The sequence below is a fragment of the Seriola lalandi genome, unplaced genomic scaffold, assembly GCF_002814215.2.
Source record: "Seriola lalandi dorsalis isolate HSWRI2012SDOR001 ecotype SW California unplaced genomic scaffold, Sedor1 jcf7180002054671, whole genome shotgun sequence".
NCBI classification, from domain to species: Eukaryota; Metazoa; Chordata; class Actinopteri; order Carangiformes; family Carangidae; genus Seriola; species Seriola lalandi.
Window position 1 is genome coordinate 444794 of NW_019525224.1, and position 26253 is coordinate 471046.

A 26253-nucleotide genomic window follows, 5' to 3' on the forward strand; every position below is an offset into this window, starting at 1 on the left:
CTTACAGTACAGTTTGCATTCTTATCCATACTCCCAGCTTATGCAGATGCAACAATCCCTCAGCAATTTCTTAGAAATTGCATTTTCTAGTTTAGAGAATACTTTTCAAGATATTGAAAGATGCTTTACATGTCATTTAGACATTTAGATTTTCACAATGTGCCAAAGAGGCCTCACTTTCATTTCAGGTTGAATCACACATAACCATAACTATGAGGATAAAAATTGTGAAATATTAAAACACATGTTCTTTGAAACAACTTTTTATTTCATCATAAAAGACATAAAAATGACTTTGATTGACTTTCGTCAGCTACAATCTATCCTCTCGGGATCTCTGGTGGTTTAGCTAATAGATAGTGAGGGAACAAGTCTATCTTCAGTTTAAGTTGGATCTCTGTTGGCGACTAACGACATAAATCATTGTAAAAACATGGTAAATAATGTAAAAATTGTTTTGTGAAATAAGGTTACAGGACAAGGTAGTCTGAACTCTTGTCTGTTTGACAGCCAAGAATCCAGCGGTTTCTAATCCAGATGTACACACACAATAGTAAAGTGCAAGATTTCTAATACTGCAAGGCACAAACTATCAATAATAGGATTGTATTTTTGTTTCTAATATAAAAAATATTATGAATAACACAGACAAAATGTTTCCATACAGTAACAACACAACAAGTAAAACCTTGTCTAAACCCTCAACAAATATCTGAAATATTTTTCTTAAAATATGTTCTGTATTACACATACATACGAAATTACAGCAGAAATATGTACAATAAATTCTATTACAAATACATATTTTATTATTGTTGAATTAAATTCTTAAACAAATATGAAACATAGGATCAAACATATTCCATAATAAATAAGTAAAACAATTAATAATCAGTAGTAATCAACTACATGACAAATATTTATTTGTTATGTTTAAAAAAAGACATTTTTTGGCTCAGCCTTTATTGCACACAATTTTTCAAATCTTTTACCATTACGAAACTTAAATGAGGCTAAAATGTCTAAAAGACAAGAGAAAATAAAAGCAAAAACAAAGATTAGATTGATTTCCTACCAATGTGCTTTTTTAAAGTCAGCTGTTTTATTTTTAACATGGAAACAGAGAAGTAAAAGTCTAACCTGTGTATCAAAGATGTCAATGCGCAGCAAAGATGGGTTCAGTAAATAATACAGGAAACAATGACAGCAAAACATTTTTGCTGTACTTTGAAATGGGATTTTAACCATTTAATTTAAACTCAAGTGCATTCTTATGTGGCAGACAGCTTGATGTCTCCAGTGTGACACATTTAAACACACTGTCTGCCTGCAACTGCATCTCAACTCCTTTATAAAAAAACAAACAAAAAAAACACATACAACTGGTTGATTGACGTCACTGTCATACAAACTCAAAGTTTCACAGAATAAAAATTTTACACTATGACTGCATACTTAAAATAATAAATAGAAGAAATCCCTCTCAGCTGATGATCAGTGTATCCCAACCACACATCAGTATTTTGTTCATGGCATGTGGGAACTGGTTTGTTTTCTACTTGTCAGTAGAAAACATCGGCTTGAGCTGCTTTCCAACTGAGACTCAGGATCTGACTCTTGTCTCTGGTTCTGACTTCTCTAACACTTTGTTTTGTGACGTCATGTAGACACGGCAGCAACATGTTTGCAGCAAATAACAGCATGAAGGATCTTTTCATTTTCTGTGTGTACACGGCCAGACAAATGAAACTTTATTTCATCTGTCCATTTACTTCCACTTCAAATGCTCATTCTCAGGTGGGATATGGGACATTGAGTGTGAACATTCCCAGTTCCCACTTGTCATGAACGCAGCACATTTCCCTTGGACTGTTAGACGATAGGGGGCAAACACTGAGACGGTTCCTGGCGATCCTTTCTCTCTGCACCCACTTCTTCTTGAGGCTTGATTATGATGTGAACAGGCCTTTCTCCCCCTCCTTTCTGTTTGGTATCTGTGGAGAGCTTGCCCTCGCTCTCACATACCTCCTCCTCCGCTGACGCCCCGATGGGCCGCAGACGCTCAGCAGGTGCCATCTTTGTTCCTGTTTCTGAGCTGTCTCTCTTCAGCTTGTCGTTAGTGCTGCTTTCTGAGCTGACCTTCTCTGCAGTACCATGGAAACAAAGGACAGTAAAATGTCAGCTTGAGGTGAATACAAAAGAACTCTGTTGGTGTGTCTGCAGCCATGGCATCAGCTGATGCCTCTTCAGCTCAGTCAGAATTATTAATGAAATCCGTTTCACTCAATAAAAAGTAACTGCGTTATTATTAAGTGGACATTGGGAGGGCAACAAGCATACATGAGTGGAAATTAATATTTTTGATTGTTCGCAGTATTTATGAAACGTAACATGAGGAAAGTAACATATTTTCATGCTTTGTGGACTTCTGGAAGATGATAGGTTTTTGGAATGACGTCAAAGCCAAAATTTATGATTTGCTTGATGTCACTATAACACTGAGCCCTTTAGTCTGCATCTTAGGTTTAGATTATACTGTTAAATACGCTGTCAAGTATAAGTGTATTTTGAGAATATGTTGATAAGTGGAAAGATTGTTCAGATGTGAATCGGCTACAAAAGCCCTGATGTATTGTTGTGGTTTGTTTTGTGCATTTAAACACTGAGGTTGAGTGTTACCGTCTGTAGTGTAATAATATTGTTATGTTACCATTGTTATTTAAGTTTATTATTTGAGTTGCCATAAATGTGATGTAATTATGATGAAATGCTAATATAAAATATTGCAATTGTAAACTTGTACCATTCAGTCCGAACTGTATAGATTTTTTTTGCAGTCTTTATTATTCTAAGTATACAGCACAGATGCTGAAATGGACTGTACTCTTACCAGGCTTGCCATTAGTTTGTCTGTCTGTGCTGGTTGAGCTGTCTGAGGTTTTCCTCACTGTCGGCCTGGTTCTTGGCCGGACTTTGTTGAAGTTTCCCTCCAGGATCCACTCATGCTGTAACCCCTCATCAGGAGTCATGCGCTTGGTTGGATCCCAACTGACAAGCACAGAGAAGTAATTTAAGTATGCAAGTGCAGCTTGAACTTTAATGCAGTACCATTGAAGCCTAATGATTTTTAAAAAGTCACATCCAGTTTTTTACGCAGTCATTTCAGAATCTAGCAGAAGTGTAAAGGTGACTTACGTGAGGCAGTGTTTGATGAAGTCTAAGAACAAGACATCATTAGTTTTCAAAGCAGCTGACAGCTCCTTGGAGTTGGGTCTCCTCTTCTTTCCCTTGCTGTTAGTGATGTTCCTTGGATTTCCTTTGGAGTCTGCAACCAAAACACAGCAGCAGTTTATCTGATTGTTCCCATTTTATCTTAAACTTTCTGCAAAGCGGTAACCCACTGAGATATTCATTCATCTTCTCATCTAGTAATCCCACATTGTATCAAATAAAATACCCAATAAGACATTAAGAAAAATATCTAGGTGAAAAAAAATTCTCACCAAAGAATAACCTCCTCCTCGACGCTGACTGCACAAAATCATTTGGAGGCATCCCCAGAACCTGTAATATCAGGATACTTTCACACACTGAAGCAACTCAGCAACCATATTTCAAAAACACACACAATTATGTCCACGTCCTACCTCCATTATGCAAGCTATCTGCTCCACTTCGCTCTCTCCTGGGAAGAGAGGATAGCCTGTGTAGAGCTCAGCTAGGATGCAGCCCAGACTCCACATGTCAATGGCCATGCTGTAGGGGTGACCCAGGATCACCTCTGGGGAGCGGTAGAAGCGGCTCTGGATGTAGGTGTACACTAATGGAGGTGGAAAGTAGAGGGAAAAAGAGACAATAAGGTGCATAAGTTCATATACGATTTATGTTCACAGAACCAGACCATTTCTTTGAATATCCCAACATGGTGAAAATGGTTGTTACATATTCTCACAAAGGAGTTATATGCTCTTACCCCTTTGTTGTTCATAACAGCTTGACCCAAAGTCCACCACCTTGATGTTCCCTGGCCCTCTCTGAGACAGAAGGATGTTCTCCTGTTAAGAAGTAAAACCAAAAAAGCTTTCATGAATTACGCTGCAGTATCACAATGCTCCACAAGGTGGAGCAAAATTCACACTATTGTTCTGGGGAATCTTTTCGCAGGATAATGACCCACAGCATTACAGTGATTCAACTGTGTGATCCACATAAGGTTTCACTGAGTTTTAAATCATGCCCAATAATTTGTATTCCAAATACAGAGCCAGGTGTTACAGATAATAGAAGTCAGTACCGGTTTGAGGTCGCAGTGGATTATCTTCTCCCTGTGCAGCATCTGCAGGCACCTGAGAAGAGCATGGGCAAACCGACGGATGAGAGCGAGACTGAAGCCCTGGAAGTTGTTTTTTTTGATGAGCTCGTACAAGTTCACCCTGTGAAGAGGAACAAAATGCAATGCATGGTTAGTTAGTAATGCTAATAAAGAATACATTGGATTAATCTTCAAAATATTTTCCCTTACAATATTTCTTTTTTTTTAAACTTTTTTTTTCCTTTTTCCGTCTACACACATCATCTCTATACATAGTAGAGTGAGCACAGTAAGGACTCAAATAATTGCCCTGAAAAAGGGCTGCTAAGTTTGATGTCACTGTACATCACCTATAATAGAATATCCACTGACTGTCAAGTGCACAATAATCTATGATTGTCCTCACATTGACAAAGGAACAGAGACATGCAGTGTGTCCCCCTGCCATTTCTTTCCACTTGTGATAAGCATAAACTTCTTTAGACTGTGTAACAGGAGACTTCACACCATGAAGCAAGAAGGGGAAGGAGATAGGGCCCTAATCAAGGCCTTAACTAAAGGATTCGGTGACAGTAATGTTAGACAAGGTGGCAGTGCAAGACGTCCTCTAAAGGTCATTCAGCCAGAGTGATACACAAAACTATCTCCCCTCAAATAGATATCAGTAGCGATCCACGCTAAAACACAGATGCCTTAAAGTACACAGGTAATCACTTAACTCCTGACTGACTGCAGAGGTGGAGGTGGAAGTAATGACTAGAGACAAGTGAGAAGTGTCTTTGCTAAGACAGCACAGGGATCAGACCCTACTGTTGTACCTGAGGAAAGGTGGCTGACCTCGAATACGTTTGATGAACAGATCAATTATTCAGATGTCTTTATAGTCTCCTGTAAGACTATTTTCTGAACATGCAGGCCTGCTTGCTTGCATGCTGAATGCGAGTGAATGTACTAACCCGAGGAGCTCAAAGGAGATGCAGAGGTGATTTCGGAAGTAAAAGTACTCCTTCATGTGGATCACGTTGTGGAGGTTGTCTTTGTCTTTCCGCTTTATTACATCCAGGATCTTGAGCTCTACGAGGGCTTGGTGATGAAACCTACAGGACAATTTGTTCAACAATTTGTTAGATACTGGAATTCACCAATATTACCTGGGATTTGAACATGATTTATTTATGAATTTTTAGGTATAGCCGGGTAAGAATAGTGTGTGAAGTTCCGACATGCCAAAATGTCTGAATATCTCTTGGAAAGTTTTTGATATATATTTGATTATATATGAACATGTTTCCTTTCAATTTTCTCTGACAGGGAGGTTTGTCCCAGCACAAAAATCCCTAAAATTCCTTGATATTTCTGTATGTCAATCATTCACCATCCTCCCCCAGGAGAAATTAGATCTAAGATAGCTATCTCACATAGTGGCACAGAGTTCTCCTGCGGCAGTGCCGTGGCAGTTTGCGTCCATTTGTTTTCTGCATTATTGAAGTAAGGGTCAGACCTGCTGGCTCCTCCTGCATCTAACCTAAGGACTAAGGCAGTTGTTGCCACTGCTATCCTCAGCGAGGAAGAACAGGTAAGTTAACACCAAGAGGTGCCGACTTCTCTCATGCTAAATCAGGATTTGGCCGACTCCTAAAATGTAAAATGATCACGGTACAGGCATGTGGGAAAAAACCTCACAACGGGGTATCAGATCTCAAATGAATGCCAAAAGTTGACTCCTTGAATATGAAAAATAACTTCAGCATACAGCTTTTATTCTATACAGCAACATTGCACTTGACCTAGTAATACAGGTGTTTTTTTGAAGGTCTGTTCCAGGAAAGGTTTGTCCAAACATGAACTGATCAGAATGAAATTTAAATAATAAAATATTTCAGAATTAAATATTACGGCTTACCTTTTCTTATTGCGGATCATCTTAATGGCTACGAGTTCATTGTTTTTGTGGTCCAGACATTTTAGGACCTGCCCAAAGGAGCCTTTCCCAATCACTTCAAGCACTTCAAACCTGTAGGCAATGTGATCGTGCAGCACCTGGAAGAACAAGAGCAAGAGCACAGGGAATATTAGAGAGGAATTCACTCAATGAAAATAAAAGATAAAATAAAAACAGCAAAATGAACTCATATAATAGCCACTGTTAATGATTATACATGTTACTGTATATACTCGCTGACATCACAACCTTAGGATATACAAAATGATTACCTGTGCAGCGGACTAGTGCAGGTAAAGTGTACTATGGCTTTACAGTAACTGTGAGTCAAAGCTGTGACAGTGAGATGAACCTCAACAGAGATGTAAGAGTCTAAAAATTGGCTGGTCACTCACTGTCTGATTGATACAGGACAGTTTAGCCTGTTGTTAAAGGGTGTGGTGACCTCGGTGCAGTTTATTGAACACAGCATTCAACAATGAAGTCAGTCCAAGAGAACGGCTGGTTCATGTCTGCAGCTGCTGGATTAAGGTCATACGAAGGCATCTGGTCAGGTACAGTTAAGCTTAGGCAGCTTGGACGTCTTTGCGTGTGTGTGAGTGAGTGAAATGATACACAACACCGTGTCTTCAGGTTTCAAGTGTATCTTTTTGATTTAAAATGATTTCAATTTCATGTCTGTACACACTTTAAATGTGCTTTTTGATAGGGTTGACTCAAACTTGGGCCCTATTTAAAAAAACATCCTGTTGGTTTTGTATGCATCAGCAAATAAACTAAAAATTGTGTTTACATGACATAGCTGCTGACCACTTTATAAACATTACAGTTTTTTAAAATCAAGTCTTCCTTTCCTGGCAGCTATGAGTTTTAGTTTTCGTTAGCCGTGAATGAAAACCCACGTTCTTTTAGTTTGCTAAAGATTACAGTACATGATTCAACACTGAGAACATTAAGTAGCCTTTGTTTTTTTTGTCAAATCTGAGTTTAGCAAATGTTTAGAAAAATCTTCTGTTCATGCACCTGGAAAATGTAACATGTAAGACTTGGGAGTTAACTGATTTCTAACTTTTTCTAGAGCTAATGCTAACATGTATAATTTTTATGTTTGTTTTTTTTTTCACAAGTTATTCACAAGCAAAAGGAACAAGGAGGAATTTTCTTAACAGTCCCTGCTTGGTACTAGGCTACTTAACCACACAGCAAGTTAATTTCATACAATACTCATCTACCAAAACCAATGGTGCCTTGAAGGTACTGGTCTAAAATGGTCAGCAGTAGTGTAAAATAGCTAAGATGAAATTTAACAAGCTTAAACCTGTCCTATCCTACTCCATCTAACACATTACCCTGATGTAGCTTCCGTGCTCATCATCGTATCCAGAGTTCTGTGGTCCTCCTTGGGAACCCTCGATCTTCTGAGAGCCCAGCCCCATGAACCAGACCTCCGTGTAATCCATGATTTCCTCCTGCTCAAACTCTGTCATCCGCTCCTGGAAGTTCTTCAGTGCCTCTGCAACAGGAAGTAAGAGGAGGAGGACAGTATGAGTCACTATCATATTGATTATAGCTCTGCTGAGAGCAGAGGATTGTGAGCCGAACAATTGGCTTCAAGGCCAACATGATATTTTTATTACATCAGGGGAATCAAAATTGTTACTTAGTTAGTTTGTGTTGAAACACCCCCAAGAGAATCAAAATGTGAAATAACGCCTCTGTGGCTTTCTAATTCTGCTGTATTTCATTTAATCCTTAATAACATACCTATGGGTGACATGGGTAATCTCTGTCCCTCATATGCCTTCTCTTTCTCCAGCTTGTTGCTGAAAATCTTGCTGTTGCGAGAGACTGACACTTTATCCATTGCTGCACCAAACCGCATGGTGAACTGCTGGGTAGGCTTCGGCCTCTCCTCCTGTTCCCAAAAAACACACCACACGTAAGTAGAGTCGATTTGTATTGTGAGCAAAGAAAAGTTAATGCAACTACAGTGTGACCTTCATTCTGTGTAAGCTACTTTCTTTATCCTTCCATCATAAACATCACAAAGCACTATAATGCATAACTAGCTGCTACTAGGATATTACAGGCTGCCAGTGTTACACATGTAACCATATGAGAGGCTCACCGGGTGTGTCTGAAAGTTGTTTTGGCCCCCTTTGTTGGCAATTTGGGGCAAGATGTTGTCCGACTGCTGGTGCTGGTTTTTGGCATTGCTGACCACCACCTGGACCACCGGTGGCTCAAGCTGAGGCAAAGTCCCTACACCAGGGCCAAACTTCTGTAAATCAGAGAGGATTGTTTTAATTTTATTGCCTTCGGTCAAGAAATACACATTTGAAACTTCACTATATAAAATAAAATCAAAACAATTAAGAGAGACAAAATAACAGAGGGGCAGAAAAGATCTCTCAGTCAGTTATAGGACTGTGAATAATAATAGCTTTCAATACACAAAACCAATGAGAATATTTATGTAAACTAACAAAGAAATTGCCCAGCTTCCATTGCTGGAGGGCTTTTAAGGTCTTCCTCTGTGGGGAGTTACCTCCTTTGTATCTTAGCACAACACAGCAACAAATACTGAACAGCACATCGAGTGAAAACATACAATAAAAGCAACCAGACAGAGTGGGTCAGCAAGTATGAAGTTGAAATGCATTATTCTTTTTAAGGTGTAGCTACAAGCTTGTCACACCCCCTTTAATTTTTTCATGAGTACATCTTTGTGTTGAGCTGCACCTTGTCAGTTTTGGTTTGTGTTCTCAGCTTGCGATCTACATCCTTTTCACATGCGTTTTGTACATGGAGGCTCAGGTGACCAGGACCCCCAGCAGGCAGCAGTTGGAATTACTTATCAGGGTGACAGTGAAATGGGGACAAAGCTCCATGAGGCTGGGTCCTGACAGAGTCTGTCTGTGGTGGCTCTGTAGGGGAGGTGAGGAGCAGCAACCTGCTTTTCTCTGGCTGCCATCCTGCTTGCTCTGAGAGCACGATTACATGTGTCACAGCCTTGCAAGGCTCAGCCCTGGCAATGATGGGCAAAATTAGCCTTCTGTCATGTGCCAAGTTCTGTGGGAAAAATGAGATATCCTATACAAAAGTGTATCTGTGTCAATATGGACACTGTAGAGTGTAATTAAGACAGGTTTCTACTCCCTGATCAGAAATTCCACAAATTTGAGGTAAAAAACAAAAACTGAGCTGCCTCTCCATCCTGCATGCTATTGTATAGCCTTCAGCAATGTACTGCATTAGGAAAATATTAAATTCTTTCATATTAATTATTAACAGCATTCCAGGAAAACCCTTTCCCATCTATACAGTAGATATTTTTCACGTGTTATGAGCTGCTGCAGGATCTGCCAACTTGGTTATGACGCATAGAGATAGGGCTAAATATAGTCGCAAGCACCTGCCACAACAGGCAAAGGAAATAAACACAGTTATGTGCCTGTACATAACTGGGGGGCATGCTGTTTAAATTGGATGCTCTTGTATCACTGGAAATGTGTGATAATCACATATGTGCAGACAGATGTGTACAGTCCATGCTATTCTTAGGAGTTAATACATGTCCATATGGAGGACGTGAATTGTGAACAACACCCTTGATATTTTATAATGAGGCACATTTTTTCTAAGGAGCTGCTCTGTTATTCTTGAAATGCATTATTTATTCAAAAGTTAATAATCAAAACAAGAAAATAATTGTCAAGGATACATGTCAGAACATCAGTGAGTGTGCTAGGAATGATTTCTAATAGGAGAAGGTATACGAGTGTAGTTTACTGCATGTGTATAAAAAGAAAAAGCAGTGGAGAATGACAAATACTATGCCACAAGTAATGTTTTGGGGGTGTTTATATCATCATTCATAACAATTCAAGCACACCTTACATAAATCAAACACTAAAGGGAAGAGATGGCACGGTTGGTATGTGTGTTGGATCAGCTGCTACAGCATCTTGCAGAGGGGAAGTGCTGACCTGTGAGCAGGGTCGGTTTGTTCCAAGCCGGTTTCCCTCTGCTGGGAGTCGATGAGGGTGAGGGAAGGGCTCCGGTCGTGATGTCTGTGGGAGGAATGAGAAGGATTTATAAAATATGCTGCTTTCTATTTACAACATGCTGGAAATAAAAGCATTGGGTAACCACATTTCTCCTCCCCTGTGGTTTTTTACTGTTTGTACAGCACAATGCATAAAACATTCATTCCACAATCAGATTTTACAGCAAAACAGACGGATTAAAGCAGTTGTGTTAAATAATAATGAAACTGCTGCTCGTATTCATGTAGGCTGTATTCTCCAGTCTGTTCAGAAACACACAGCCTGTGGGCAGATGAGTGTGGTTGCAGTCAGACTGGCAAAAATAATGCACTATGATCTTAAAATAGATTACTTCTGCAAAAACCCAGCAACAACGATCCCCTCGCTATTCTCTGTGTACCTGCTGGCTTGTGCAGGTGTGTGCCCATGTGCACATCCATGTGACTGGCAGAGGATGTACACGTGCCTCCAAGCCTGTGCACGCAGGAGCAATATTTAACTGAATGTGTTAAAGGGAAGCAATAGATTGACTGAATTGATAAAAAAAAAAAAAAGTATCACATTTGGGATGATTCTGCACGCTTCACTCCAACACCAAGCCAGCTTACACGTGCCTTATTAATCAGTGGGTGAGCGTGCAACTGTGTTGGGTGACACCATATGGGTGAAATAAAGCTTAGCCCCATATGGGGATATGTGCTAAACTCACTCTGCCAGCCTGGCAGTGAGGCAGGGAGGGAGGGGGTGAGACAGGCTGAGTGGGGTGTTGTCCACGGGTGCTGGATGGGAAACAACATCTCAATCATAGTCTTAAGCTTTAACACAGCTTTCAACATCAGGTCAGTGTCATGGTCGTAAATTAAGGAGAAGGAGATGAACTGGACCGTCTTAGACAGCTCAGCAGAGCAGGATAAGGCACTGAACGGACTTCTTACCTCTGATTTATAAACTTCTGAGACTTACTGATCACTGGATGAAACACGCACTAGCTTTGCTCTTCACATTCAAGTGGTTATAGTCCTTCAGTAAGATAATGAAACCACACGTAGCCAAACAAGGGTATGATACAATAGTGTAGTCATGTTACAATCTCAGGAGCGCCGTGAGTGACAGCACAAGTCATGTAGGTCACTTTGGCAGGTTGGCTTCCAAAACATCACTTGTAATGGTCTGCTGTTAGCCTGGCTATAGGGCACTGAGCCAGTGGAAACCAGTGACATCATAATATGTGTCCAAGTGCTGGAGAAAAAATGTGACTGTGACCTTTTATTCCACTGTGATGAATGACTGTCAGCATCTAAACTATATAAAGAAGTAATTTACAGCTGAACACATGTGATTGAGATGTGATAGTGTGTTGGGTGTTAGGGTAATAATGAGTAAGTGAATGACCACAGATTTTTCACCTCTCTCAGTTCAAGATGAGATTCAAAACAGCAGGTGTTAAATGATATTGGTGTCTGTATTCGTGCCTATATTGTGTTTCCTATTTGCAGTCCATCTACACTCAGCACACATGAAAGACGGCATCAGCTCTAAATGTGCCAATGAGTTTGATAAACTTACATGGAAGTAAAAACAAAGAAACAAAAGTCAAGAGCAACGCAGACTCTGTATCCATGTGACAGGGGGTCTTTGCTGGAGGTAGAGGATCATCCCAGCTCATTAAGGTCCTCGAGGGTCAGTTGGTCAGAGGGTCAGCAAAGCAATAAAACCAGGAGTAACTGAAGGTAAACATCAACTTTAAAACTGCTCACTGACACTATCAGCTGTCAGGCATGCACGGTCATTTTTCTATGTATAGAGACATTCCTCTGCCACTTCCACTGTACAAAACAAACTGATTCCTGATGGCATCACTTGTGACCAGAGGGAAGAATGTCTGCAAAGTCAATACAATCACTGATCAATCCATGTGATCAAAAGTTAAGTATTAGCTGTTAGGGTTCGTCAAAGTCAAAATTCCTGCGTTTCCCACTTCTGTTACTAAAAACAGTAGAAAAATTAAATTCTTTTAAGATCCAAAAACAGCAAAATTTATTTATATCAGTTTCCATGTAAGGTGTGAAAAATACAGTAGAACGCATATAGATTTACAGAATCTGTCAACACAACGAACGCTGAAATAAATAGGCTAAACATCGACTGAAATAGAAATGGATCAGATTTTTCATCCGAACTTGGCAGGTGGTCAGGAGGAAGGGGGCGGACTACAAAATAAGCATTCAAGTGGGATAACTTGTGGAGGAAAAATGGAAATATTTCCAAAGTGAGAATGACTTCACAATCTTGGCATGAATCAATGAAGATAAAAAGAAAATGTTCAGACTTTTACTTTAGCAAAAAGGATACCTGTAGAAGGTTTCTCCTGAAATGGAATTGGCCAGATATGGAGCCCTGTATCTGGTCAAAAGTATCTCTTGTTCCGTGTAAAATTGAATGCAAATATGAAAATTAGTAAGTTCTGACACTATACAGGAATATTAAAGTGATATGATGGGAGTTAGGCTAAAGAATGGTTATAACAACATACAAACGCTCTCATTGATTAGATAACCAGACTAACCCTGTCACTTCAAAAAAAAAAAACATCACTCTAATTCATAATATGCCAAAAAATGTACTATAAATATAAACTGAGTATCACAGTCACACTACTATTAACCACAATGTATTTTCCCAATCATCAAACCAACCAAAGTGCCTCACCTTGTTTATTTCTGGCAACATGCTTTGTTATCAATGTCGGTCTTTACAGCTGCTTGACAATCCAAACACCGAGGAGAGATTATAAAATCCAAGAAAGAGTCATTGTATCCAACTCTGTCAATCCAGCTTCAAAACCAAGATACTTTGTCCGCAAGTCCAACTTCGTGATGCACACTGAATCAACACTGATGAGTAAAATCCTGATGACTGATCACATCCACCGATCCAAACCTGTCGTGCTCCTGGTTTTACGCGCGCAGGGTAAGTGCGCTGTCGTCAGAGAAGAGATTAGCGGGAGAGACAAGCTGTTGAGGGTCTCGCCTTGATGCGCTCTACTAAGATACTGTAGGAGCCACCTGTTCAGGTTTCAGCCGCTGACAGCTGGGGCTGTCCCGATATAGATTTGTTTTTTTATCGGTTTGCTGTCGTCCACCTACAACATGCTGTGTGACTGATGCGCTCTCTAACACCGACGCTGTACAGAGAGGGTCTACACCGACGCATGCACGTCTTGGCCACAGCGCTCGAGCGCACTTCATTTACAGTAAATGTTATTTAGACTGCTCGCTCTCAGACTGTCAGAGGGGTGTCACGCAGTCTCAGAAAAGCTGGTCTGTCTTCAGTCAAGTGAAACAAATCTGACCATTTAGCTTTTTTTCAATGAAGCACTTAATTCAAGAGTTTCTCTCACAGCAGCATTATCCTATGTATTATCCTATATAAAGGACTATAACAGCATATAATATATACTCAGTTGTTGAATATTTAAATAAAATGTAAAGTTTTGGATAGCTTGGCTTTTACTTTGCTGAGCTACTGTATGGGCAAGGGAGTCTCAAACCTTTCAACGTCAAAGGATGGAAAACCCAGTGCTTTTATTTTGTAATAAAGACAGACGATAGTGACGGAATTAAATAATATTAAATATCCTAATTTGGCTGGAACCTTTTAGAACTTTGAATAAGTATTAAATGAGAAAACTACAGAAACAGACAGTGAGGGCCAAACAGCCGTCTGGGTTGTTGACCATAAACATTCTCAACAATAAAAATACTTACGTTAATATTTTTGTTTAACGTGTTTTTCCCATATAAAAAGACTGAAAAAGGGCTGTAAGTGCATCCAGAGTTACTTCCTCATCAGGCCTCGTGCCCCGCCCACCACCGCTGCTTGCGCTAGGTAGACAGGTGAGAGAGCAAAGCTATCAAGACGGTTAAACTTTAGAGGAAACAAACTGTCTCTGTTAGAAAACATCGGAAAGCCACACAAGTTTGAGCCTCAGTCAAACCCAGACTCAGATGAAGACTATGTTGTCCACCCAAATCGGCGAGTAGCAGACGTATCAGAACGGTAAATACAGCTAGCATCATTTTTGTGTTTATGTTTGTTAGCTTGTAAGCATGTATCTGGCAGTGGCTGAAGCAGGCTCAGTGGTTGTGCTAGTCCAAACTCTCGCTCTCTTTACTGGCAAGGTTCCAGGTTTCTTTTATTTATTTTTTGTTTAATTTTGCATTTTTTGTTGTTGTTGCAATAATCAAAAAAACAATGTTAAAAACCAATTGGCTTTTCGTTGAGGGAACCATGGTGATGTTAACTTCCAGGTTGGCCTACACAAAAAATACGTCATTCCTGCAGCACTATATTGGTTCCTTAGGTTTGTGACATATAAACTCTGGATGTCAGAATCCGTTGGGCCAACATTTACTAAAAGAAGAAGAAAAACTTGACACTGTTATTCATATGATATCATCTCTGCCAGGTGAAGAAATGTTGTCATCTGTCAGCAACAAAGAAAATGGCTTTATTTTTAGATTGACTAGGCTTCCATACATTTTTGTGCCATCCAACAGATTTTGAAAGAACTTTAGTTTACCCAGAGAAGACAGCAGTTAATATCCTTAAACTTAAGTTGAGCATGACAAAAGTGTAACAAGGTTTTTCCCTGAGCACACTGATATGTGAAATCGCAACTTATCCTTCTCCGTAACAAGAGACCAGACATTACAGCATTAACCTTGTGATGCCGTCATGATACAAATGTAGGAAGACAACATTTGTTTTCCAGTGACTAATACCCACAGCAGGGGGGGGGAACCACTCAGTGGCTCCATGTGCTGAGGAGCCCAGAACAAGTAAAGGAGATGAATATGATTAGATGACAGCAGTTACGCAACAGCAGTAGCCACTTCAGTAATCAGCCTCAGCCATGGGACAGGAGGAGCAACTATCCATGAAGCTGCTCCTGCCCGCATTATTACTCTCAACTAATCTATTCCCTTATTCCTTAATCTGTAGTTGTATTTCAGGAGTTAACCATACAATAAACACAATAAGTAACATCACTGGAGCTAGAGCTATGTAATGTGCAGCTAACAAGCATGCAAGATCTAATGCCCAATTTCAGGTTTTGTGTTGAGCCAAAGTGTTTTTGGCCCCTGCTGGTGGAGTGGTCCTTCAGAAGAATGAGGGATGAGAGATGGGGAACACTCTCCCAGAAGTGGAAGGCTCCTTTAAGTCTGGCCTGAATAATAATGACAAGGACTGCAGTAGGAGAGGCATTCATCTTATCCAACCTGGATTAGAGCGAAGCAGAACACACCAGGCTGCATAATTTGTTTGCACAATGTTTATGTGCCACAATCGCACATTATTTTGCATCAAATGTTATCTCTGCACTGTAGCATAATTGGAAAAAGTAAGTAAGATACTGGAAAAGAAAGATCAAACTATCATAGAACCACAGAATTACGCCTATTTGCTTTCTCTATTTCTTGGCTTGGCTCAGTAATTTCCTGGGGTTTCTGCTGGTTTCCTTGGCAACTTCATGGTTTGTTTCTCCCTCAGTGCTTGTGCTAAGCTAAGATCAGCAACTGCTAACTAAAGGCTTCATATTAAACAAACACATATGATAGTGGTATCAATCATCTCATGTAACTCTTGACAAGACAGCAAAGCGTATGTCCCAAAATATCAAACTATTCCCTTAAACCAAAGCTAGTCATGCTCTGGCTCTGAAATTTCCGAGCTGTTACACATTTCACATTACATTATCAAAGTGGAAGCAATTCGGTCATAGTAATCCTTGACACAGTTCACCTGGGAGAGTTATTGTGCTGTGTGCATTTTGTCACCCAGGTGACAAAGCATTGGTAATGGGAAGCAGCTTGAACAAAACAATGCAGATACCGTATATCTCACCATGACAACCAAAAACTAATGAAACTAAACATCACAGTTTATGTATAGATGACAAAAGACAAAACAAGGACTGTGTTACCAGTGAGCAATTCTAAAAATAGAGAGACTTAACTGCTCAGAACAGGAAATAAAAAAATAAAAAAGAGGGAATGTGTGAATGTGAATATGAATATGAATTTGCTGTGGGTGTATAGGAATATGGAAACAATTAATTTCTTCCCGTTTTGCCTCTACAGCCTCCAAACATACCTCAGGTTGGACCCTCCTGTTCCTGCCCCAGCAGCAGCCGTGGAGGAGGCTAAAACCACAGCAGGCAGGTGAGGTCCCGTCTTCCCACATAGCACATCTCCCCCATGCTGCTACAACCATACCCTGAAGCCCACCTCAGCCTCTAGACACCATTTCCAGTCAGAGGGGAGGTAGTTACTCAGTAGGTCAGAGATCAAATGGACACCATCAGAAACAAAATGAAGGATGATGATGATGCCAGGCCTGCATTTCCTGCTGCTTTAAGTCTAGAAACTAAGTGTTGCTCCTTGAGTCCATTTGACAAAATTAAAATCTTCTTGAGCGTCACAGAATTTCAGTTAGTATTACGTTCCACCGTCTTCTTTAGATGTGTACAAATCCTGGAAAAATGTTGTATTGCTTCTTACTGCAGAACTTACTGTGAGTCCTCACAACTCTCCAGTGCACGCTGGACTTGGCTTCGCTGCATCGTTTACTCATATAAGGTTATATTCCGGTTGATTGAGACCTCGGTGCCCCAGTGTTTTCTTCCCAGTCAGGTTCCTCCAAATTATTTTCTCTGCTCCTGGATACAGACAGAATAGAAAGGCAGGCTGCAGACAGACACTCAGAGGATGCTTTGTGCTGTTGCTGCAACCGGTGAGAGAGTGCTCTCTGTCTATGCTGCTGTCAGTGACGTATGGATGGGACTCAACAAGGGACCCATCCTGAGCCGGAGACACATCAGCAGGGGCCTGGCACTTAGCTTCCTGTAAAAGAGGCCTCTGGGAGCGCAGGTTGGTAGAGGGGGTGGCGGGGTGGGGCTATGGGACTAAAGAGAGGAGAGATAGAGAGGTACTGTAGACACTGTAGATCCCATCATGCTCCCAGGTTGGCTCTTCATGGGGCTGAGGAAGTCAGACAGGGAGGAGGTACAGCTCTAATAGGCCTCCCATGTGGTTCAACCGATGCCTGCAACTTTCCTCTGCCTTCTCACTTGCCACTGTATCCTGGAGACAAAGCCGGTGGGGCTGTCATATTGCCCTCCAACTCCCCTCACCCCCACCGCACACTTCTCCTTACCTCCTCCATCATCTCATCTACCATTCTCAACTTGCTTGGCTGCTGCCACAAACCCCAGCGGGATGCTACAGTCTTGCTGACAAATACTGCATAGGTGAAAGCTTATCCCACCACACCCTGGCTGCCCCTGGCCTCTTGCCTGCTGCACACAGCAGCAGAGAACTGCAGAGTCCACAGCAGGACAGGACGCAGGCTGACTGGGAGCTTTATGCTGCAGGTAGTCGCGGGGGAACAAAGTGTTGTAATTACCTTTCTGTACTGCTTTATTCTTTACCGGTGTATTTTCTGGAGATGACTAAATGACGATTAAGTACCAACTCTCTATTTAAACTCAAGTTATTATAGGTTAACATGCAACATTTAATTTTAAATGTTGTTTTCATAGTAAAGGACATGTCCTCTTAGAGAGCACAAGTATCTTTGCTCACACAAGCTCCACCCCTCTACCAAAAATAAAAACTGTAAATCACCTTGTTTTGGTGACAGGAAAAATGTTGCTATTTCTGTAGCATGAAGCACCAGGGTGCTGTATTTCATTACTGTCCTGTCAGCCAGTCTTGACTCTTACATGACAGAGAAGGGTAGCTGCCGTATCCTTCCTACTCATCTTGTGTCTTTTAATTTACAATATTTAATTCATGGCTCTACAACCACTTATAATGGAGGCCTATGACAGGCTATTGGCCTCTCAGGGCCACACCTTTCCCATGTCTCTGATCCTTAAGGCCAGATCTGGATGGAGTGAACAGCAGGTGGTTGGGCAGGCTACACCAGGCCAGATGAGACTCTGTTAAAGTAGGGCCAAATTACCTCCTCTTAGAGGATCATAACCTGGTGCCTTACATTCTGTTCGGCCCCTGGCTAATCGCTGCCAGCTGCCAGACGAGGCAAACTCAAGCGAGATGAGCTGCCAGCCAAAACAGACAGTATCAGTGTCTCCTGCCATTTGGCAGAGAGGAGTGTGGGTAGTTTGACCTGGCTGGCAGGTGGACAGCAGCATTTGCAGTTTTAGACACACAACAGGCTTCTGAGAGATATGGGAGATGTGTATAAGAGACAGATTCTGTACTGATGTGACATCTATGTATATATATGTACATGTAGCCTATATCATGTATCGTGTATCATAATCCACCCATTGAATCAATGTGACCCAAAACAACAACATCAAACAGGTAAAAACCAACAAAAAACAAACAAAGAAAAATAATAATAACATAAATATATATTCATACTATGATATATAAACTACATATATATAAGATATATAAACTTTGTGACTAGCTTACACACACTGTGCTTACACACAGGCACTCTGAGCATAGAGAGTACCAACTGAGGGTTACAAGTGTGTGGCTTAAGTAACACAGAATTACATTACATCCACCAGACGCTACAAAAAAACAAGAGAGAAAAGAAAGAAAGAAGTAAAGACATGAGAGAAGTACAAGGCTGTATGACACAAAATTGAGGACATATAAAATAAATAATATAAGGCTTGATGTGATGAGGCTGAGCTATAGATATATAACAAAATGCATTATAAAATCATATAACTATCACCCTTGTAGTTATGTTGAATCACCGTAACTACTAATCAAATAGGGTTTGACGATATAGTTGATATGAAAATTCATAAATTAATCAAGAAAATAATCTGCTGATTAATTGATAATGATAATAATCTTTGACTGCAGCACTAATCATTATCATTATCTTTATATTTACTTATACACATTTTCAAAACAATAAAAGTTTCCACTGATACAAATTACAAACTCTTCATACATGTAAAGCCAAACATAAATAATTCATTGCATGGAATCAGAGATTTGGAGTAACAGGAAAATAACATGATACAGTACTGAATGATCATATCATGCTGTGTTTTATCATTACCCATCATTACCCAGCCTTTCATTTATTTAATATGTTTTTATGTTGGTATTTATTTTTTACTGACAGCCATCCACAGTGCTAAAGATTATCTAATTTTCTGTACAATTTCTAACTATCTCTGTGTATTTGCATGTGTGTTTATGTGGGATGGTTGATGGAGGTGCAGGTTGACCTACTGCTTCATATTTGTCAATTGTGCCGGCCTATAGAGACCGCCTACATACAAAGTAGACATAATCCTCTCCTGCTCTATAATACATCACTCATCATTTTATGTACTGTCATAACCACAAACAGATGTACAAGGGCGTCCTGTCTGTCTTCTTTATCAGACTGTGACCCAGACTGTCACAAAAACCGCCAGAATTGGGCCACAGATCACTTGTCACTTTCCCTGGCCTTGTTTCGCAGATGACTAGACCATGGGGGTATTATAAACAATAGCCTTTTCCGTTTCCCCAATCATGAGTCTGAAAAATTAATCCTTCACTTTGAGACTAATCTAAAATACAGACAAAATGCTTGTCTACCTTTTTAACTAATCCTGTCTCCCAGTACCTAAACAAGTTGATGTCAGACAACCAACAGCTGATTAGAGGGAATCTTCACCACTTAATTACTGAGGTGTCTCCTTTTCTTGCCATGCACCAAATAGCTCTTCCGCACAGTCACCGTTATAGCTCCGTACTGAAATCAGTCCATACTCGGGAAACCTTATTCCTTCAGTTTTCTTTCTCACCATCTCTTATTCTTTTTCTTTGCAGCAATACAGTAAAGAGACACAGCCATCACACACCCAGTCAATACACAAGCGCTAGAAAGAAAACAATGATACTGCAAAAACTACTTTTGTCTTGACAGCATTTCTGCAAAGCCATCCTCCTATAAACCATTTTTCCCCCAAAACAGCAAGACTGCTTTCTGTGTATATGGCAAGAAAGTTAGAAAATGCAGGAATGGCTGCCGATCTTTTGTATAAGAATTTCGTCAAGTAACACAGGAATCTAACCAGTTAGCAGAAGAAGAAATGAAATTCAATTTTTTAAAACTGATATATCTGATATATAACTGAATATATCCTACAAACACAAGCATGAAAATATTAAACATGAAGACATACAGTAGATGTAGCTTTGTAATACCGTGAGAAGTTCACTGATGTCCTGATCAGGTTCAGTAATGTAACCATTGTTGGCATCCCAGTTTTGCATACTTGTTCTTGTTGTTCAGTTCAAATCCCAAGAGAAAATATATAGAAAATACTCAATATACTTAACAGGTTAACGAGTAGGAAGCTTTTACAATGTCCCGCACCGCAAACTCTACTTTTGGGTCTGGTAAGACATCATAGTCTATATTTTGTTGAGCAATCAGCTGTCTTTCTCTCCAAAAGTTGGAAGTCTTACCTCATTAATCATTCTTTCATCTAAGATCTGCAGATTCCCATCCCTGGAATGAGACCCGACCCAGGGCCCCATGTCTGGCTCTGCTCGCCCCACAGAACGTCACTGTTGCTTCAATGAAGCTGATCAGATGAAATAACTGGCTCACTTGGGAGATAGCTGAGGCAGGTGTGGTGTAAAATTTGAACCAGGTGCGTGTGTGTGTGTGTGTGAGTTTATCTCTATCATCAAAATACGTGTGTCATAGGTTTCAGTGCTGAATATGCTTACAACACTGCAGGCTCTAGCCCCTATCATGTGAAGTGTGGATGTTGACCCGAATGCCCCAGACTGTGCCCTGCCAGGTCTGAGAACCTGAGGATGGAGACGACGCGCTCAGGCAGCCAGACCTGCGTGAGTGATGATGGCTTTGTATTTGTGGCAGCTCTGGGGCCACACACCTTATCCTCAAATGGCTCTTGATGATGTCCCAATGAACCAAAACCTCTATGCAACACAGCTCAAGTCACCACATTTCATTTTCCATTTTGAACTTTCCTAGAATTTGCCTCTTCTCTTTTTACTTTCCTCAGATCTTTGAACATATTCAATACCCGCCTGTATCCCACCACCCTGTCGTCTCAGACCTTTTGCCTGTCACCTTGGGCCAACAGGAGTGATGTGCAGCTTTGTCACCGAGGTAAGGTGAGCATTGTTCAGCCCTTCTTTTCACCCCATAAGTACTGACTCCCCTGTCACCTTCCACAACAACCTTCGCAAGGTGATCCGCTCTTGTCACCACCTGGATACAAAAGACCCTATGTCCGAGCTAAACTGACACAGACAACACACCGCCTTCGAACTGTAACAATTAGCACAAATTGCAGGATTTAATCTGATGACATGTGTGGCAGATGTGGACAAAGGGGACCAAGACACTTGTTGTCTTTGGGTGCCAAATACAAGAGGCTATACTGTTCCACACAGTGTCATCAAAACACAGTGGATAGATAGAGTGTGTAAAGGAGATCCTGTCTTAGACTCTAATGGCTTTATTAGCTGAGGCTCAGGTGTAATCTACTGAACTGGCATTCAGCAGATGTTACAGGTATATACTGACACACTCCGGCCAGTGAGACCAACACAGGCCTGACTACAAGGTTAATCCTGATTACTGTGAACACAATTATGTAACACAATTATAAGTCTTTGTGAGTGGAGGTGAAATGGAATTAATAATAATAATTATAATGAAAACAAATTTTTTCAAAGCACTTGTGTAAACACAGTTGCAAACTGCTTTGCGGTAAATCAACATTTATTTTACTTTTATATTTTTATTTACTTTAGGCTTCGGTGGATATAAAATTAAATATGTCAACATTTCTTAATTAATACATTTGGAGATTAAAATAGTACAATATGATTACATAAGGTTAATTGTGTAATCACAGGAAACAATTTAACTGCTTATTTGATCTTTCTATATTATGGACTGACAACTGGCAAATTGACTGGTCTGCCTTTTTTCTAAACCTTTTTTCTAAAGCTGTAGATATGTTAAAGAATTACTTTATTTATCCAGTTACTGTTCTCAGTATTATTGGTGGTAGCACTTGATGTTCTAGAAACTGCAGTGGTAATATTAGAGATTGTCTCCATAAATAAAAAGGACCAATAACATCTTATTTAGACTGTATTATCACAAAGGAATCAGTGAGCCTAATAAGGTAGCAACAACCGTTCCTCTTATATAACAGTATTTTAAATAACGTTATTACACAACAATGCTCCTGAGCCTATGGAGATGGAAGGAGAGGGTGCAATGGGGGAGGACATTGGCATACCATGTTTAGCAGCTCTGTATTGCATGACTCACTGTTAAAGGAAAACAGACACTTCATGCAAACAAGCCAGGCACTCATTAACAAAACTCCCTGGGTGGCTGTTTACCCAGCATTCTTTGTAAATCCAATTAATGTTTATCAGATTCAGGGAGGGTCTCAGTGCAGCTGTCCTCTCTGGAGCACCACCTCAACACCTCTTCACCATGGGAATATGCAGCTGTGACACAGCAGCACGAATGGGCTCAGCCATGGCAGTATTTGGCCAGGCTTTCACAGTCCTGTGTGGACCAGTGGGAGGAATAACAGTCATCCACACCACTGAGGATGCTGCTATGCCTGGCTCTGTTATGGTGCTAAGAGAACATGAAGATTCACATGCTGAGAAGCAAGGGGCATGTGATGACTCCGACAACAAGCCAGGGGCCTTTTCTGTTGGTACGCATGAATGCTTGCAACAATGCAAACATGGACACAACTTCAGCTGCACAGTCTTATACTCACGTGTGCGTAAGTAAGAGAGGTCATTAGAAAATGACTGCAAGCAAGTTTATATTGGTTGAAATATATTTTATACACAGCCACAGATGCACAGTTTGAACCCTGTGCTCAGTGACACTGATATCAGCCTGTAATTCAGCAGACGTGAGCTCTCCCTCCAAATGACTGGCTTTAATCCAGGGGGTCCGGTGTCAACGAGGGACAAAGCTGTGATGAGAAACCCTATCAGGGGCAAGGTTCATCAGAATAATGGGGAGGCACCCTCCCTTTTCCACAGTGTGTGGGGGTAAAACCTGGGCCAGGTGTATGGGTCTGCTCTGTCAAACAATACTCTAAAGCAGGTCATGAAGTACACAAAAATATTCAAGGTCGTGATCTGATAGAGTGTAGTGAATGTTTTTGTATGAGGTTGCAAGTAGAGCTCAATTAATAAACTGAATAGTTGAACGACAGAAGATTAGTGACCCGACTTAGTAGAGTAGACAAATGTCCAAAAATAAGTCATGTACGTCCATGCAGTATAAAGTACCGCTTTACCGGAAGGATCTGACAGCTTTTTCTGATATATAAAAAAAGGCTTAAATGCCAAAGGTGGATATCAGTAGTGAGTCATATCAAATGAAAATGCCTTGCTAGCTACAGTCTCAGGGCTTTTCACGTCTTGAAGTGGTGCGCTGCATCTGTTGAGAGCAGCTGCTTGCGTCTGCATTTTGTAATGACGCACATGCTCTCCACTCATATCCTAACTTGGAAAAAGAAAAACACTGAAAAAGCTATTGAACTGACACCCTGAGAGAGGAGCACACTCACAGCAGAAACCGTAATAGCTTCAAATGATGCCTCGGACACTGCTTCCAAGTTCTCACTGATGTTCAAAGATTTTCAGTGCTCTTATCTCAAGTGTCTTTTGGCTTAACAACCTACTGGCAGTGCCCTTGCTAATTAAGGAGAATGTGTAACTGAGGGGCCTTTCTTCAAGTGCTGGCTGAGATCAGAGCAAATAAAACAGCCATGATGGTATTAAGCGTTGACGACTTTGACCAGACATACCCTGCTGTGTGCAATGCTGTACATATAAGACAGCACAGCAATGTATGAGCTTGATTTGATATGTATATTTTAAATTACATTGACTCATATTATTGTGGTTACTCATCCATAAATCAAAAATTAAAATACCCCTCCCTCCCTCATTCACTCACAGCACAGGAAATCTGATGTCCCTCATTCCCCATATTCATGTTATCTACATTGTTTTTCATCCCTATTCGTCTTTTTTCCTCATCAAACCGTCGCTGTTATAAATAGAGCCTGAATAAACCCTGAGCCCAGGTATCTTCAGAGTGAGTGGACCAGCACTGCCCTGTACAATGTCATCAAGGGGATTTAGTCGTTCCTGCTCCACTGGTTTGTCTGCTCTGATGGCAAGAGCTCCAAACTGTATTAAAAGTTTAATCAACAGTAAGTAGGAAAGTGTCCTATAGGAGCTCAATGAGGGAGGTCCGAGGGGGCTTTGAAACACTCTAATCCCTTCTCGCAGGAAGGGAGGGGGGTTGAATGAGTCCACTGCTATGTGAACTTGTCCTTGAAGGGCAGAGCTGAAAGTTGTGGTACTTTCCAGGAAGAGGGGATGGTAGGGTTAACCCAGGTGGTGGTCGTAGCGGGAGACGTTACATACAGCATGTGGCCCTATAATGGCTCAGGGTTGGGTAGTTTTGATCTCCCAGCATTTGCAAATGGGGAAAAGGGCAGCTCTCTCAGATGGTTCAGTGGTGCAGGCCAAGAACATGACAAGGCAGAGTATGTTCCCTAATAAATCAGTTCTGCTGAGTGCACACAATCACCTAAATAACATTTATTTAATGGCCTGCGCAACAACACAGGGTGTAGAGTTGCCTGGTGGCCTACTGTCACACCACAGAAATATAGCAACCAGTATAACTTATAGTAATATACTTAAGCGTCTGGCTGACAAGAAAAAAAAAAGTCTTTCAAAGATTTAGTACACAATTTAAATATTGACAAATATTTACAAATATGTTAAATACATTTATCAAAAATGGATGGCTGTCTTCCTACCTTGATCAGCAGTGGAAATGTGCCTTTTCTCTCCTTTAATAGTTTATCCAGCTTATTTTTGGAGCCATTCCTGTCCAAAGGAAAAATATGAGTAATGTATAATATTACATTATAATAATATAACTTCACATACTGCACATGCACCATCAGTTAGCTTCATGGTTCAAAAATAAAACACTTGTACAGACAAATCTACTGTCTACACTACTCTTGACCTTGTCTGACACATTAAAAACATGACATGAATTTGTGAGCTATTTTCTCTTATAGACAGACACAGCTGTACAAACTGACAGCCTTTTCCACTGGAGCAGACTTAGGCATAAACTACACTGACACCTTCTGGGCACATTTGTCTTATTTTAAACACATCCAGCGCTGTCTTTTTTTTATAGAGGTGTTGAACTGCTGATGAACTGCCGGGAGTGTTAAGTGTCTCATTCAGCATGTGTAAGCTATAAAGAACTTTTGTAAATGGTTCCTGACGAAAAATACACACAGCTAATAGTCGCATCAGGCTCCAGGAAACTTTTCAAAAAGGCTACAATAGGGATATTATTTCTGCTTGTCATTCTGAAAGTCTGCACAAGTATGGCGTGTAACATAAATAAACAAACAAAGAGAATGTAATTTATTAAACGCACAGACACAGGTGAGCGTGGCACTAACCTTTTCTCTGATGACTTGTTCGGCGCGCTCATGGTGAAATAAATCAACACGGTGGCTGTGATGAAGCGGTCATGCGCGACATGCCCAGTAGTTAGTTTTTAGGCTCTAGCCCGATAACACACACGGTTGACAGCCTGTGTGCCGCGGGGCGTTACCACCACCGGCTTATCCAAAACACAATGGCTGCTATACTCGCAACACTAAGTAGTCACAGATGTGTATAAGAGACAGAGAGGAGAGAGGGAATGAGGGAGAGAGCGCCGGACAAAGGGAAGTACCCCACTGAGATATATGTTTACCACATACTGTAGGTCACAGTAACGTTGTACTTACCATCCTGTCACTGCACAATATGGAA

General features: G+C 40.7%; 1 protein-coding gene and 1 long non-coding RNA gene across 5 annotated transcripts; one reads left to right on the forward strand and one right to left on the reverse strand.

The window, feature by feature from the left end:
* Positions 1-247: 247 nt before the first annotated feature.
* Positions 248-26036, reverse strand: dyrk4 (dual-specificity tyrosine-(Y)-phosphorylation regulated kinase 4). 4 transcript variants are annotated; one of them, XM_023421322.2, is made up of 15 exons: positions 25896-26036; positions 25227-25296; positions 10244-10327; positions 8383-8535; positions 8019-8169; positions 7604-7767; positions 6216-6352; positions 5269-5409; positions 4295-4433; positions 3974-4055; positions 3648-3820; positions 3504-3564; positions 3196-3325; positions 2891-3048; positions 248-2144 (listed from the first exon to the last, which is right to left on the reverse strand). In XM_023421322.2, exons 1-15 carry the CDS (start codon positions 25925-25927, stop codon positions 1873-1875), a joined length of 1947 nt encoding a protein of 648 aa, XP_023277090.1. In that variant the 5' UTR covers positions 25928-26036; the 3' UTR covers positions 248-1872. The 4 variants fall into 4 exon arrangements, with proteins under 4 accessions (XP_023277090.1, XP_023277091.1, XP_087034107.1 ...); XM_023421323.2 differs by lacking the exons at positions 25227-25296; positions 25896-26036 and adding an exon at positions 20563-20703; XM_087177981.1 differs by lacking the exons at positions 25227-25296; positions 25896-26036 and adding an exon at positions 16460-17112.
* Positions 14231-21002, forward strand: LOC111666096 (uncharacterized). Its single transcript, XR_002761561.2, has 3 exons — positions 14231-14362; positions 16447-16527; positions 20852-21002. It is a non-coding gene; the product is annotated as an uncharacterized LOC111666096 (long non-coding RNA).
* Positions 26037-26253: the final 217 nt, after the last annotated feature.